At 38.7% G+C, this 16,897-nt stretch overlaps 1 protein-coding gene across 1 annotated transcript in view; it reads left to right on the forward strand.

Annotated features, from left to right (window-relative positions):
- The first annotated feature begins 1,077 nt into the window (after nucleotides 1-1,077).
- The window catches only part of BOLL (boule homolog, RNA binding protein), a 43,074-nt gene continuing 27,254 nt past the window's right edge, over nucleotides 1,078-16,897 (forward strand). The window contains exons 1-6 of the mRNA XM_061147952.1: nucleotides 1,078-1,098; nucleotides 5,054-5,197; nucleotides 8,103-8,194; nucleotides 10,934-10,988; nucleotides 12,413-12,488; nucleotides 15,823-15,950. Of these exons, the coding sequence (XP_061003935.1) occupies nucleotides 1,078-1,098; nucleotides 5,054-5,197; nucleotides 8,103-8,194; nucleotides 10,934-10,988; nucleotides 12,413-12,488; nucleotides 15,823-15,950 (516 nt within the window). The remainder of the gene's footprint in view (nucleotides 1,099-5,053; nucleotides 5,198-8,102; nucleotides 8,195-10,933; nucleotides 10,989-12,412; nucleotides 12,489-15,822; nucleotides 15,951-16,897) is intronic.

The following is a 16,897-nucleotide window of genomic DNA, read 5'->3' on the forward strand; positions in this document are numbered from 1 at the left end:
TGACCAAATTGCTTAATGATAATCATAGTGCCATAATCGCCATAAACATTACAGAAGTTTACCGAGTTGTGATTGTTTAAAACTGGTTATATATATTTATATACATAAGTAAAGTATGTGAAGTTGATGATATATGTATTGATGCATACATAAATCACAGCTACTTTTCAGAAAGACTTCTTTCAAAGGAGATAGAGCCGCTCCAGCCAAGAGGCACAGTCCTCACCCCCGGAGCGCGCAGGTAGCTCCATCGCAGGCCGGCTGTGCGGCGAACCGGCTGTGCTCAGCGCGGGCCTAAGGCGAACGCCGGAGCTCGGACGGGGCGGCGCGGCGGTTCCCGGCCAAGTGGCCCGCGCCGCCCCGCCCGCTCGCCGGGGATGAGTGACGGCGACAACAGGTGCGCCGAGGCATCTGCGGCTTCTCCGGAGCCCCCGAGTTTGGCACGTCAGGACTCGGGGGTCAGGCTTTAACTCTGCAAACTGGTCTCCTCTCCCCGCACCAGCCTTACGAAGTCGCCCGTCAACCGGCTTCTTGCACCTTAGTAAAGCCTCTAAACGCACCGCCACCTCTCGAAAACCCACCAGTCCTAGAAGCCAACTTTTCTCCAAAGGGGAGGAGAGGGAAAGGCGTGTGGTGCATGGAGCTCTGCATAGCCGCTCGCTGTCTCTTCCCCAGCCGTCCGAAAGCAGACGAGAGTGGCTTCAGAACAGAGCCCTCGATCCGCACACCTCACTCCCGCCCCGACCTGCGGCACGCTCTGCCCCTGAGACGGCCCAGCTCGGCGACCACAGGCCACCGCCGAAACCTGCCCGCCCGCGCCCCTCCCGGGCTTGTGGCGCCCGCCCGCACCGCCACCCGCCGCCCGAGGCTACGTCGTCTGCCCCTCCCTACCCCCGCGGGTGGCAGGTTCAGGCCCCGGGTTCGAGTCTGCGCCCTTGCAGCTGCCACCGCCGCCGTCGCCGCCAGGGGGAGAAAGTCTCCGTCGGGAAGCGTGGTGTCGCTTCCTGGGTTCGAAGGTGCTTTCGAACTGTAGGTTTCTCTGCCTTTCCCCCTGGCTTTTGAAGAGCAGAGAGGACGATGGAGACCGAGTCCGGGGCGGTGAGTACGGCGGTCAGGGCCCAGAGTCCTGGGCCCCCGGGATAGCGGGGAGAAGGAGCAACGTGGACTCCGTCTCTGAGGGGGCTGGAAGGACGAGTCTAGAGCTCGCTATTTTGTCAGCAAGAACCGTGGACAGGGCGCCCCATCGACCGCCATGAAGAGCGGCCTGCCTGCAGGCCCTGTCGGGTTGTGTAGTGGGGTCGGGCAGGTGCGACGCCGGGCCTGGACTGGTGTAGACCCGCGGGGAGGTTCCCGGAAGCGTGGGTGACCGGGTCCTGTGCACCAGGCTGGGTCCAGGCCAGAGAAACAGCTTTCCCGCCGAAAGTAGGTTCGGCTGCGTCTTTGACGCTCACTCCAGCCATTCTCAGCCTAGCCGCCCACTTGAGGTGTTGGCCAGGCGGCCATCCCCTCCTCTTCCCGACCGGTCAGCGGAAACCAGACGTGCTGAGAGACCTGGCGGGGGTGGGCGTGGGGGACGAGTGTGGGGTATAAGGGGCACCTGGGCACAAGTCGGAACTGGGCACTCGCGCCCAGGCCAGTCTGGGCGGGGGAGGGGTGGGAGACCGAGTAGGCCCGAGGGGCTGCGGCAACGTGCCGTCGCGCCCCACCCCGTGCCCGCCGGCAGCCAATCAGCGAGTGCCACGCAATGCCCGCGGGGCCCTGCTACGCACGAGGCCGGCGTCTGGGTCTGTGCCGTTGAGGATTCCCGCCACTGCTTCTGGCGGGCTTGCGGGACAAAATTTCTCGCTGGCTAGCCTTCTTCTCCCTCCCGCACTTTGGTGGGGAGGGGGTGGATCCTCGAATCGGTGCTCCAGTTCACGATGACTTGAGAGAACCTGAGGAAGTTGTCGCTGCGGCCATTTCCTCCGGCGCCTCAGCTTGCTGGCCTCGGAGGGGAAGGAGCGCCGAGTCCTTGACTGCGACGGTTAGCCCGTCTTTTTCCTCTTCTTTTCACTGGCAGAGTAGATGATAAATTTCGAGGTTAATTCTCAAGGGGAGGAGGCAGTGGAGGCACATTGATTTGGAGGAAATTTTAAATAAACTTTTTAGTGCTAGAAGTTGTACTAAGCTAAGGACCCTTACTGCTTGCCCCAAAACAGCACCTAGCTAGGTGCTTTTCATACATTTGCAAAATTATTGCCGGCGGAATTTGAGGCATTCTGAATTAACTCAGTCACTAACTGTCTCTAAGGAACTTAAAGATTGCCTCTACCTGAGCCTTGTTACTGCCAAGATTAAAATGCTTTCTAGGGTTTTATTCATGTTGTATTCTTTAGCCCACAACCTAAGAGTTGGTGTATCGTGAGCAGGAAGAAATTATTTATTCTTTATTCAACAAATGTTTATTGAACACCTGCTATATATGGTCTTAGATACTGCGGTGAACAAAACAGGCAAAGCCCCTTTCTTGAACATTACAATATAGTGGAAAGAGATGACAAACGCAATATAAATTACATAATGTGTTGGAAAGTGATTAGTGGTAAGGAGAAAAAACAGTTGGAACCCACAATAGAATAGGAACCTTAAAAATTGAAGAATGATGTGAATGGAATGTACAAAGTTCGTGTTTTTCCTTCCTCCGTGTTGAGGATTTCTTAAGATTGGAAATAAAGCACTTTGTTATCTTCCATTCATGTCATTTTTCTCTCATAAAAATAAAAGCCAGTGGAGTTTTATTTAAATAAATTTGAAAGCAAACGAGTTCATTTGTTGAATAAAGAAGTTATAAATTAACTTTCAAATGCCCTGAGAGGGTGCTGTTAAGATTGGGTTCCCAGTTTCTTTAACTGGCAGCTACAATATAGCAATTATTAAACATGATGACTTTGTGGTTTAAGAGATGTTTTTATGAACTCCCTTACTTGGGAGCGTTTTTCCCTTTTAAGACTGGATGGAGAATAGACCCGATAAGTTCCAGCCTACAGCCCCGTAGTCACCACTGGCCTAGATGTTTCTCTGTACATCTTGCAGAGATTAATTTTTAGGGATTATGGTTTATTGGCCAATGAAGTGAAAGCAGAGCAGTGTGAAAAAGAACAACTCCGTTATCTAAGTGGGAAATTCATTTTCATGAGTTTGTTTATTAGAGAATTTAAGTCGTGAACTTCAAGCTTTTTGAAGCACTCTTTTAGTGTCTCAGAAGTCTCTTTAGTGTTCTTACAAGGAAAATAGCAAGTCATGTCCAGCTGTTTGCGACCTCATGGACTGTGGACCACCAAGCTCCCCTGTCCATGGTATTTTTCAGGCAAGAATACTGGCATGGGTATACCATTTTCTTCTCCATTATTTGTTAATATATATTTATTAAAATCTGAGTTAAAGCCACTGACTTAGAATTGTGAATATATGAATATGAGCTCAGTTCTTTAGCATAAAGTAAAAATTAATATTAAAAACTTTAGTATAAAAACTTGTACCTATAAAATTTTATACATATAGGTATAAACTTTATTTTTGCAAAATCAGGCCACTTTTCAAATTGCCAAGTGCATTTAAAAATTTGACTTTAGAGTTGAAAAGCAGTGAACTTAAATGTCAGAATGTATTTACTTGTCAATGCCCTTCAGCCTAAGACCACCACAAATACACCTATAGTTTAATAACGTTGGCTCTTCTGAATTACAGCAAGGAAGAACATGGTGCCTCTCAACTAGAGGATGTTAGAACTTATTATAGGATTTAGGCTTGTATTAGCACTTTTTAGAGTGGGTTTAAAGAAGGTTTTACTCTGAAATGCATGTTGTCAGAAAGTGAGAGTAATTCTATGATTGTGCTAAGTGGTACGTCGCTCCAGTCATGTCCAGCTCTTTGCAACCCTTTGGGCTATAGCCTGCCAGGCTTCTCTCTCCATTGGTTTCTCCTGGCAAGAATACTGGAGTGGGTTGCCATTTCCTTCTCCAGGGGATCTTTCCCACCCAGGGATCGAACTGGCATCTCTTAAGTCTCCTGCATTGGTAGGCAGGTTCTTTACCACTAGTACTACCTTAGTTCTTATTTGGAAGACAAGAAAGAGATTGAAGCTAAGTTCTGTGATTGATAAAGAAGGAGCAGTCAGTCTTGTCAGGCAGGATAAAAGGATGTTTGGTCATTCTTGTGGTTTGGGAAATGGTTTTGTTTTTGTCAGTGTGTAGATATGATTATGGAGTGGCCTTGTTTTTATTTTCACCCATCACAATAACGCTTCCTGATAGCTCAGTTGGTATAGAATCCGCCTGCAATGCTGGAGACCGGTTCCATTCCTGGATAGGGAAGATCCCCTGGAGAAGGGATAGGCTACCCACTCCAGTGTTCTTGGGCTTCCCTTGTGGCTCAGCTGGTAAAGAATCCACCTGCAATGCAGGAGACCTAGGTTCGATCTCTGGATTGGAAAGATCCCCTGGAGAAGGGAAAGGCTACTCACTCTAGTATTCTGGCCTGGAGAATTCCATGGACCACAGTCCATGGGGTCGCAGAGAGTCAGACAGAACTGAGCGACTTTCACTTTCTTTCATCACAATAACAGTAGCCTTGCTCAATGTTGGTGTTAACAAGAGAACACCACAGACTACCTGTGAGGTCCCGGACACCTCTTACAACACCAGGGCCTAGTTGTTGTACCAGGCCAGCTCCTAACTGTCCAGGGCTACTTTTCTCTTTCCTAAACTACTTTTTGAGTTTAATATTCCTTCTTAATACTTAAAATATTTAAATTGTACATTTAATAGTAATTAATATATGTATGTTTATATGATACACTTAAGATTTAAGTTCTCTGTAGAAAAGTAGATTCTGTATTTCTTGTATTTTTCTTGCCTTCAAAAGTTATTAGCTTTATAATCTTCATAGTAGCATAAAATTAAAGTCTAAAATACTACATTTTGTCAGTGACTTACCTTTTTGAAGGATAAATGCTTTTATCTTGTGTTAAAACTTATACCCAGTACCAAGAGTTTAAAAGAATTTTATTTTACAGCAAACATCAAATCAGACGCAAACAGATTCATTATCTCCATCCCCTAATCCTGTGTCACCTGTGCCTTTGAATAACCCAACGAGTGCCCCAAGATATGGAACAGTGATCCCTAATCGCATCTTTGTAGGAGGAATTGACTTTAAGGTACCTAATAATGCATGCAATATAGTGAATTATTTTTTGTATTAGAAATATTTATTATATTTCTCAGAAATGGCTTATTTGTGCAACTGTAAAAACAATGTATTTAATATTTTCATAATGATTAGTAGGGTTCAAATTGTCTTATTATAGTAGAGTATATATAATTGTCTAATTTCACATACAAGGAAATTGAGGCTCATTGACATATCTATAGTCTCCTAACTACTTAGAGACAGAGTGAAAACTAGAATCCTAGTTTTCTTTTTTTTTTTAATCCTAGTTTTCTGACTGAGAGCTCCACGTTCTTTGTTTCACCATATCACACTAATTATACTTTTTTTACATAGTAATCCAATAGCCCAAACAATGAGTGATTAAAATTTTCAAAAGATGACTCAATTAAGGAAAAAGAAAACAAAAACACAACAGTTTTCTGAAGTCCTGTTTCTTTATCCCAACTTTTATCTTCAGTTCCTGAGTAACTTCTTAGACTTTTATTTTGCAAATTGCTTGTCACTGAATTTACAGTTTGATTACCAAAAAAGGCTTGTGTCCTAGTCAAAATAAAGCATATTAACAGTAATATGTTTAAATAATGTAATCAGCCATTTCACTCTTTCAGAGAGGCATAGTTTTGTGAGATGTTTTGCAACGCCACTGCCCCCCCCCCCCCCATGTGGGAGGCAGTTGTAAACATCTACAGGAAAAGCAGGCATCGATAATCTAGGTGGAACATTCTTTCTTCCAAGGGAATATATAGAAGGATTTCCAGGCTTCCATATTACATATTGGAAATTTCAGGGAGAGTTGTCTTAAAAAAGAAAATCCTTGTGGAATTAGGGTATAGTATTTATCACTCACTGTTTTCCAACAATCAGTGTCTTACAATTTGGATGGAATTGCTTCTTTCCTGCTCAAGATGAATGTCACAATTTGTTTATCGAAATTATGAGTCTTAAGCAAGTGTGTGATTGGGTCACTAATAATAAATTAAGGAAAATAATTTCTTATGAAGTGCTTACTTTTAAAAAGATTTCCTGTTTCTGTGGAAAATATTAATAACTGACAAGAAATATTCAAGTTAAATATTCTTATACAGAATTTATATTAGCTTAGTATATCTTTAAATACATCATCAATAAGTGTAGTAATGTGCATGGCTAGGTTAAGTGGAGGGTTTTTATCTTGTTGGCGTATAGCTGCTTTCCAGTGCTGTTTGAGTTTCCCCTATAGAGCACAGTGACCCAGCTATAGGTACACACATATCCCCTCTGTTAGGCTCCTTTCCCACTCAGGTCACCACAGCGCTGAGTAGGGTTCCCTGTGCGATACAGTGGCTCGCCTTAGTTTAGTGCCGGTTTTTAGTGAAGCCAGTCAGCCACAGGATAAACTCTGGGGCCACTGTTACAATACAGTCTTAGCTTTAAGTTCACTGTAAGGTTCCCCCTCTTACAGTTACACCTTACCCAAAACCATAGGTAATTTCCAGCAAGGAAGTGGTTTATCACAGTAGCAAGCAGACTCAAACTTCATAAAATTCTTCTTTTTAGACCCCTAGAACCCATCCCTTTTAATATTTGATTATCTTGACTTCCTGTCTCCTTTTTAACAGAGATGGAGATGCAAAGTTGAGCTAGTGATTCTTCTGTCAGAGAATGGTTTGAATTAATTTGTTTTCAAGTCTCTAATAGAAATCTTTGATGTTGATTCCATTTTGTGTTTATTGAAATGAGACTGTTATACCTAGATTAACTCAGTATTTGCCATCATCCAATTTAGCAAGCCTTAGGTTACCAACTAAAAATTTAGTTTTTTACTTAAGTAGTGAGGTACCTGTGGAACTCAAGAGGTATTGCTGTACTATTAGGCGTGTCTTTTCTTAGATGTATATGTAAAGAAAAATTTTTTCTATGAATATTTAAAGTTTTTCTTGGCGGCAAACACAGTTGAACCAAAAAATGAAATTGCAATGAATTTAGAGTGAATGCTCTAGGGAAAGGTGATGTGGGTCTATTATGAGATTATTTTGCCAATAGATATGCCAAACCGTCTTTGTAGACATCTTATGCATGATAGTCTAGTTATGACTCAGTGTTTTTTGTGTATCATCATAATGTTTGTATGTATATTGAGTACAGATAAGAAGTCTAAAAACTTTTAAGTTTTGTAGCCTGTTGTTACCACAAATTGAGTTCAGGTACTTTTGTAAATATATTTCCTTTCTAAGACCTTAACTTTCCTGATGACTATGCTGATTAAAATAGAGTGATTGTTTGACAGAAAAGAGCAAAATTCTTTAAAGCAATTATCCTTCAATTAATAATAAATTTTAAAATTAAAATAGAGTGACTGATGGAGGTCAGCATAATCTGATTCCACTGCCATGACTGTAGGCCTCTCTGAATCACAAGAACCAATAATAATATGCCGTTAGTATAGTTATAGGCATGCCTAGTACAGTTTTGGAGAAGGAAATGGCAGCCCATTCCAGTATTCTTGCCTGGAAAATCCCATGGACCGCGGAGCCTGGTAGGCTACTGTCCATGGGGTCGCAAAGAGTCGGACACGACTGAGCAACTTCACTTTCACTTTCAGTACAGTTTTATCAAAAAATAGCTAACTAGAGAACAAGCTTTATTTGTAGTTTTAGAAAACTCAGCTTAAAATATTTTATTGCTATGTAATAATTTAACAACATAATATTAACAACTCTGCATAAAGCAAAGTATTAATATTGATTTTAATAATTTAGTGATTTCATGCACTGTTTTTATGATGACAGGCATTCTTATACCCATATTGTTATTTGTGTTGCCTTTTCTGTCTCCAAAACAAGCAGAAGAGTTATTTCATCTTTTATCAATTAAATTGTTTTTTGTGTGTGTGTTTTTTTTTATACCATTAGACAAATGAAAATGATTTAAGAAAATTTTTTTCCCAGTATGGGTCTGTAAAAGAAGTGAAGATTGTAAATGACAGAGCTGGAGTTTCCAAAGGGTTAGTATCACTATAGGTAGTATATAGAATTAACCATTGTGTTTTTACTGTATTGCTACGTTTTGTATTCCGCCTTACTTTGGTTCCTTTTTTTTTTAAAGAAGGAGATTGTAGTGGGTTTGGCTGTGTTTTGTTGTTGTTGTTTTGGGGGCGGGGGGGGGAGTTGGTTGTGTTTTGGGTTTTTTTGGCTGCACTGGTTCTTCATTTTTGTGCCTGGGCTTTTTCTAGTTGCAGCAGGCAGGGACTCTGGGGTGCACAGGCTTCAGTAGTTGTGGTGCATGGGCTTAGTTGCTTGACCACATGTGGAATCTTCCCAGATCAGGGATGGAACCCATGTCCCCTGAATTGGCAGGCGGATTCTTTACCACTGGACCACCAGGGAAGTCCTGGTTCCATTTTTACAAAGAATTTCATGGCTTCTTTCTCCTACCTTTTGATCTCCATGTGTGGGGGAGTGGGGTGTGAGTTTTTTAGAGGGAAGGGGATAGTATAATATTCCTTAATTTGTTGTAAAATTATTCTTGCAAAGGCTGAGAGACCATTCATTGTTAGATAGTAAGCACTTAATGTTGAGTAGCTGATGTCCAGTAGCCAAGGAACCAGAAGCTAAAGGAATCTGATACTTTTGGAATTATATATCTGCTTTAGACTAGAGAGAACTTAATTTGGAAAAGGCTGACATAAAAGAATGTCTGTAGGTTGTGCGTTAGAGACCTAACCAGGGGACTAATCTAAGGAATATAATCTTAGAGTGATTTTTAATTGCCAAATCAAGGAGAATGAAAATTAAAGAATAAAGCACTAGGATTTGGCTAGTATTGTCTGGTGACATTAGAGCTGTTTTAGTGAATTGGTAGATGTAAAAGCCAAATATCAGAGAAGAAAAAGGTAGTTTACATAGTGTTCTCACTTGAGAAGTTTGATTGCAAAGTTAAAGAAATCGATGAATGATTATTTTCTTGAAAGAGGCAATATATACATATTCATAGGCATAAAAGAAGGGACCAATAAGATGGATAAAATATTAGTGGGAAACTACATGTAAGTATGACAGGTGGACACTTCGAAAGAGATGAGATCCTACAGAGATTATTAACAGATATAAACATATAATATAAATAAATCCTGTATATAAACAAGAGACTTCTGAGTCTGACAAACAATAATATGATGAAGTGAAATTGTACCACTTTTATTAGGCTTATTGGGATTTGTAATATCCATTTTTAAATCATTGAAAAACACACAAAGCAGTGTAGATTGTATTTTATGCCTTTTCCACTGGGTGGTATGTGTGTTCTACTAAAAAAAGTGTAAAAGTATTTCTTCAGCCCTTGTTTAATACTTGAGCAAATAAAAAAGAAATTCCTTTGTTGAAAAAGGAAATTAATATACAATACAGTAATTATGAATTGAAGAAAATAGTAAATTTTTATTAATTACATGATACATAATTACTTATTAGTAATTATGAATTGGCACTTCCCTGGTGGTTTAGACAGTAAAGAATCTGCTTGCAATTCATAAGACCTGGGTTCGATCCCTAGGTTGAAACGATCCCCTGGAGAAGGGAACAGCTACCCACTCAAGTAATCTTGCCTGGAGAATTACATGGACAAAAGAGCCTGGCAGGCTACAGTCCGTGGGGTCGCAGAGTCGGACACGACTGAGGAACTTAACATACATACACAATTTGAGGGAAATAAAGTTGAGCATTACTCAAGAGAGTTTCCTAAAGTTATCTAAATAGAGATTAAATTTGGGGGGGTATGATTTTATTTCTTTCATCCCTTTTTATCTACCTATTTTGTCTTTTTGGACAAGGCATATATTGTGTAATTCAGCTGTTAAAAGAATCCACCTGCAGTACAGGAGATCCGGTTTGATTCCTGGGTAGGGACGACATCCTGGAGAGGTGATAGGTTACCCACTCAGTATTCTTGGGCTTCCTTGGTGACTCAGCTGGTAAAGAATCCACCTGCATTGTGGGAGACCTGGGTTCAATTCCTGGATTGGGAAGATCCCCTGGAGAAGGGAATGGCTACCCACTCCAATATTCTGGCCTGGAGAATTCGATGGACTGTAAAGTCTGTGGGTGTCTCAAAGAGTTGGACACAGCTGAGCAACTTTTACTTCACTTATACTGCGTATTTGTATCTTGATCATATGATTTATACTCTGAAGATAACAATTATATATGAAAAGCAGATATAAAACCTGGGTTGTACCATATTTTTAATTTATTTTATTTGGGAAATATACTAATAGTTACATTCTCAGTTTATATATGCTAATAATAGTAAAGAATATGTGTACTCATTTACCAAGATAAAATATTTTATCATGTTCAATTTTTAGTTATTTAAAGATTCTTTTTCTACTTTGATTTCTGTTTAAACCAAACATATCATTTTAAAAGGAGGTTACTGCTCTGGGATGAAATTTATTGCACCCTAATTTGTAAACCAGAATAGAAATCTCTCATGCTTTCCTGCCTTGCATATAGCTCTGGTCTGAAACTGTTTAAAGATCCCTGGGTGGTTGTTTTTTATTTTTTAGACCTCTCCCTTTAAGAGGATAAGTGTTAAGCTGTGAGCGATTCTCCTCTTAAGTTTTGCATACTGGTATACCATAGAAAAATGTTCACTCCTACCGTGGCCCATTCTAAAAATATATATATTTAATCTTAGTATAATTTTAATGTAATGTTCTAATATAATGATTAATGGATTTATTTAGGTATGGCTTTGTCACTTTTGAAACACAAGAAGATGCACAAAAAATTTTGCAAGAGGTAAGATATTTTGGTGTATTTAATTTCATTTTTAGAACTTCTTTCTTTGATGTATTTAACTTCATTTTTGGAACTTCCTTCTTTGAAACTAATCCTTTAAGGCAGTAGGCCCCAACCTTTTTGGCACCAGAGACTAGTTTGGTGGCAACAGTTGTTCCACAGACCTGGGGCAGGATGGTTTTGGGATGATTCAAGTATGTTAACGTTTATTGTGCACTTTATTATTATTACATCAGCTCCACCTCAGATCATCAGGCATTAGATTCCAGAAGTTGGGGGCCCCTGCTTTAAGGTATTAATTTAATAGTAGGGTTCCAGTACAATAATCAGTTGCTAAAAAACAAATTTATTTTCTTTGTATCTTGAGATTAACATTGGTCTCCAAAAAAATAATTAAAAATTAAAGAGAAATTTTATCTACAGAAAAACAAATGCCAAATAATTGCATAAGTTTGGCTGTGAAATTGTAATATAATTTTTCACTTTATTTTCTTAAACTGAGAATTTAGGGATGTATCTTCTCTGATGTGTTAATAGCACTTTGAATTCCTAAAAAACACTATGAATGTAGATTCCTAAAATGAGATTATCTGAGATTATTTCCCTCCTATGAAAAACTTTATGTAAACGTAAGAACATTCATAGAAAAAAAATCTAAATCCTGCAGTTCAGTATATAATAACTCTTAAGTTTGGCAAGTGTAACATTTAATTTTTTAGGAAAAAATTTTATTTTCATTTTAATTGTATTTTATTAAGTCATATGCATTCAGCTCTCATTATTTGTAGTGGATGTGTTCTATAAAATCATCACAAACACTGAATTAGCAAATATTGACGTGTACTGCACCTAGAAAATACAGGGTTAGTTTCTCACAAGCTTCTGTTTACAATATTTTCATCAACCAGTCAATATATAACTTTGGTTTATGTGTGCTTCTGTTTAAAGATTACATGTAACATTTTTGATTCATTAACATTGAACTCATGATCAACACTATAACCCACGCGTGAATTAACCCAGCTAACACATATTTTCTCTGCTAAAACACATGACAGTCTTTTTGTGCTTGGGAACACTAGCCAGCACTTCAACACTACACTTGAGAGCCATCTTAAGTAGCAAAAATACTAACATGAGGCACAAAAATGTGAAAAACATGATAGTAAATAGAACATGAAAAGGACATTTGTTTACAGTATAAAAGCTAAAAAAGGAAAACAAAATGTCCCTGTTACCTCAGCTGGGACCACATGTATAACACAACTCAAATTAAATTGCCAAATGAGGACTTAGGGTCAGAACATTGGAACCAGGATTCACACCCAAATCTATTTTAATCCAAAGGCTTTGCACTTTCCACTATGCCTTGCTGTTTTCAAGGAGTAATAATAAAGTAATGTACTGACTGTTTCTTATTTTAGGCTGAAAAACTTAATTACAAGGATAAGAAACTGAACATTGGCCCGGCAATAAGAAAGCAACAAGTAGGGATCCCTCGTATGTATTGAGAACTAATATATTTTTCAGTATTTTTGCATAGTTCTTTTTCAAAATATAAGACTATTAATAGAACTTCATTAAAGTATCAGGTTTCTTTGATTTAATAAAGTTATTTTAGCAAAGTTGGTAGTCAAATGAATATTTCTTGCCACAAATTAAATACAGTAATTTGTGGGATGGAGGTGGCTAGGGAAAATGTATGTAAATAATAATGTTTAACTATATTCCAAATAGTTACATCTTTAAAGGAAAAATTATGTTTAAAATATAATTTAAAATTATGAAAGAAATTAGAAGTAATTAATTACTATTTTAAAGTTTTTCTAATTAATAGAGTAATTTAAAATTAGAATAAAATTACTGAAAGTAAAAATGTAAAATATCAGAAACTCTGCTTGTATGGTATATACTGTAACCCAACCATATGTATCATAATTATCAGAACGAACAACCCCTGAAGCTTTAGGAATTGACTAAGTGCCTTCCTCAAATTTCCGGAATGCTTTCAAATCTTACTCTTTTTTTCTCACTCTTCCTGTTTATTAAATTAGACATCTTTATGGTTATCTTTTAACCTGTAGTATTAAAATCTCTAACAGAGTCTTTGGCTAGAAGGAGAAACTTTGCATAAAATTTGTAACTAGTGTCCTCACTGTCTACTTGGGTATTCAAAACATTACATAGTTATTATACATCTGTTAACAAATTAATAGATTGTGCTCATTTGGACTGTTCTGCTTTGACTTAGAAGTTAACAGATATCAAGTTTAATTTTGACTTAGCTTTTGTTAATTTAGAAGTTAACTGATGTATCCTTAGTAAGTTGATACTGCAAAATGAAATGCACTAAATATGGCAGAATGCTGAATATTTTCAGACTACTCCTGTTAGTTGTAAGAGTTAAGCTATAGCATGCAACAACAATTCTTAACCCATTATCACCATCAGTAAAAACGACTGAGAGTGTTCATATTATTACCCACAGGTTGCTAAAAACAGAACATAAATCAGCACTATCCTGAATGCTTTCAAACAGACAAATAGTTACTTAACTGTTTAGCATAAAGGTCAACAATATGGGTTTTTATTTATTTCATTTAATCTTTACAGCAACCTGTGAGGTATTGTTAGTTCTATTTTGTAAATAGAAAATGCAGCTTATAAAGGCAAAGTCATTGTTTTAGAAACTAGGTATATACAAGGGATTATTACCTTTTTTTTTTTTTCAAATCTGTCACCTATTTTCCATCTCTACTACCAACATTCTAGTCCCAGAAACCCACTCTGCTTGCCATAATTACTTGAAAAGCCTCCTAACTGGTCTTTCTGAATCCAATTTTGCTACCAGTACCTTACCACCCATCACACACAAGGCAGCCAGAGTGATCTTTCAAACATGCACATCTTATCATGTTATTCTCTGCTTATTTTGAGCTGTTCTTATATTTTCCATGCTTTAATCATTGAGCCATCCTTCATTTCAGAACATAACCATATTTCTGATACACTGTTTTCTTCACCTACAATGATCTTTGCCATCCCATTCATTCTTTAAAACTCAGCCCAAATATCAATTTCCTCACAAATACTAGACATATACAATATATAGTGTTTAGCATTGTACCCTATACTGCTGCTGCTGCTAAGTCACTTCAGTTGTGTCCGACTCTGCACGACCCCATAGTCGGCAGCCCACCAGGCTCCACCGTCCCTGGGATTCTCCAGGCAAGAGCACTGGAGTGGGTTGCTATTTCCTTCTCCAATGCATGAAAGTGAAAAGTGAAAGTGAAGTCGCTCAGTCGTGTCCGAGTCTTCGAGACCCCATGGACTGCAGCCTATCAGGCTCCTCCGTCCATGGGATTTTCCAGGCAAGAGTACTGGAGTGGGTTGCCTTTGCCTTCTCCACTACCCGGTACTACCCAATATAGTAACCTGTACTACCTATACTGCCTTTTGTATTTATCAAAATTATAATTAATTGTGTAATTAGCTAATGACTGTCTTCCTTACCAGAACCTAACCTCTATGGAGATAGAGACCATGGCATGCTCAATTTTTTTCTTGTTTCTTTTTGGCTGTATCACTAAGGCCTAGTTCAATGCATTGTAATAATAATCACTCAAAATTTCTTTATTTAACACCTGTGGTACCTAAAAGGTGATCTTTGGAGGGAATTCCACGGACCTTCCAAATTGCATGTAAAATTTTGTTTGAATATATATATTTTTGTGAAAAGGGTCTTTGGCTTTCATCAGATACTGAAAAAAATAAGAACCACCAAAATATGCTATAACAGTACTAGATGAAATGTTGTGAAAATATACAAGCCGAATAGTAGTGCTACTTAGAGTAAAAGGCTAGTGCTGCTGTCAGTGTGGTTTGCAGTCACCAATAGTTAACTTGGGCTCTGTCAAAATAGTTTCTCAGGCCCCATCCCAGGCCTCTTGAATCAAAAGTCTCTTGAAATGGGGACCTGGAGTTTGTATTTTAACAAATTTTAAATTTTGAGACACACTAGTATTTTAATTTTAAATTGTGAGAATTTTAAATTTTGAGACACACTAGTATAGTGGAAGGAGGATTGCCACCTCAGTAATTTATGTAACCTGTTAGTCAAGGACTTAAATCTGACTTGGCATATAAAATTTTTAAAGTCTTCTCCTGACAAAAAGGACTTTTTTTATCTTGTGGGGAGGAGTATATATAACTTGACCTGGGAAAAGAGACGAGGACCCAAAATTAGCAACATGAAGGTCTGTGGTCATGTTTGCAACAACAGCAAAGCGAGACTAGGGAGTAAAATACAGTCATAGTATAAGTGAGTGCTTGCTGATAGTAGAGCCTAAGAATTTTTAAGGTAGAACAAGTATTTTGTCCAGTTTCACTGCCTCCATCTTCTTTGGGCTTTTACAAATAGATGGTCTTACTGAGATCTTAGGGACTTTGCTGCAGTGTCAGAAGTCTTCAGGTAACTCTAAATTATATGTAGTTTATATTTGTAAAAATAATGACTTTGCTGATAATAATCTCAATTGTAAAGTTCTCTGTTTCATTATACTACTTTAAAACCAGAATTGATTAATTTTTGTTACTCCTTATTAAACTTGTTTCTTTTTATTTACCATAAGCTAACAAAAGCTCTAAGGGTAGTAAGTTTGAAAATAAATGCTTCAAAGATACTTTAACATATGGAATATTTAAAGAATTTTTAATACTCAGTTTTTACTATAGCTACATTTGTGTAAAGATAAACATTTTTCAGTGTTCAGAAATGACACTTTTAAATGGTAAACTGAACATGTCAATTATTACTATTTCCTTTTTGTTTTAGGTTCCAGTATAATGCCAGCAGCTGGAACAATGTATCTAACAACTTCAACTGGCTATCCTTACACTTATCATAATGGTGTTGCTTATTTTCATACTCCGGAGGTAACTTCTGTCCCACCACCTTGGCCTGTAAGTAATTTCATTTTAAAAGGGTTTCCATCTGTTGCTGTTAAATTTTTATTTCTGAAATATTTCAGCCACAGACAAATATAAATAATAATGTACATCCATGTAACTATCACTCATTTTTTTATCAGTTTCTATTTAAGGATGTGTTTTTCTGTACTCTGTTCTTTAGTTAGCAAGATTTTGTTGTTCAGTCATGTCCGACTCTTTGCGACTGCATGAGCTGCAGCAGGTCCCTGTCTTTCACTGTCTCCCAGAGTTTGCTCAAACTCATGTCCATTGAATCTGTAGTGCCATTTAACCATATCATTTTCTGTTATCCCATTCTCTTCCTGCCCTCAATTTTTCCCAGCACCAGGGTCTTTTCCAGTAAGTCAGCTCTTCCTATCAGGTGACTAGAGGGTTGGAGTTTCAGCATCAGTCCTTCCAATGAATATTCAAGGTTGATTTCCTTTAGGATTGACTAGTTTGATCTCCTTCTTGTCCAAGGGACTCTCAAGAGTCTTCTCCAGCACCGCAATTCAAAAGCATCAATTCTTAAGCGCTCAGCCTTCTTTATACTCCAACTCACACATCCTTACATGACTACTGGAAAAACCATAGCTTTGACAAACGGACCTTAGTTGGCAAAGTGATGTCTCTGTGTTTTAATATGCTAAGTTTGTCATAGCCTTGCTGTCTAGATTTGTCATAGCCTTCCTTCCAAGGAGCAGGTGCCTTTAAATTTCATGCAATCACCATTCACAGTGATTTTGGAGCCCAAGAAAGTAAAATGTGTCAGTGCTTCCACTTTTTCCCCCTTCTGTTAGCCATGATGTGATGGAACCAGATGCCATGATCTTAGCTTTTGAAGGTTGAGTTTTAAGCCAGCTTTTTCACTCTCTTCTTTCACCCTCATCAAGAGGCTCTTTAATTCCTCTTTGCTTTCTGCCACTAGAGTGGTATCATCT

This window comes from Dama dama, chromosome 8, assembly GCF_033118175.1.
Source record: "Dama dama isolate Ldn47 chromosome 8, ASM3311817v1, whole genome shotgun sequence".
Taxonomy (NCBI): domain Eukaryota; kingdom Metazoa; phylum Chordata; class Mammalia; order Artiodactyla; family Cervidae; genus Dama; species Dama dama.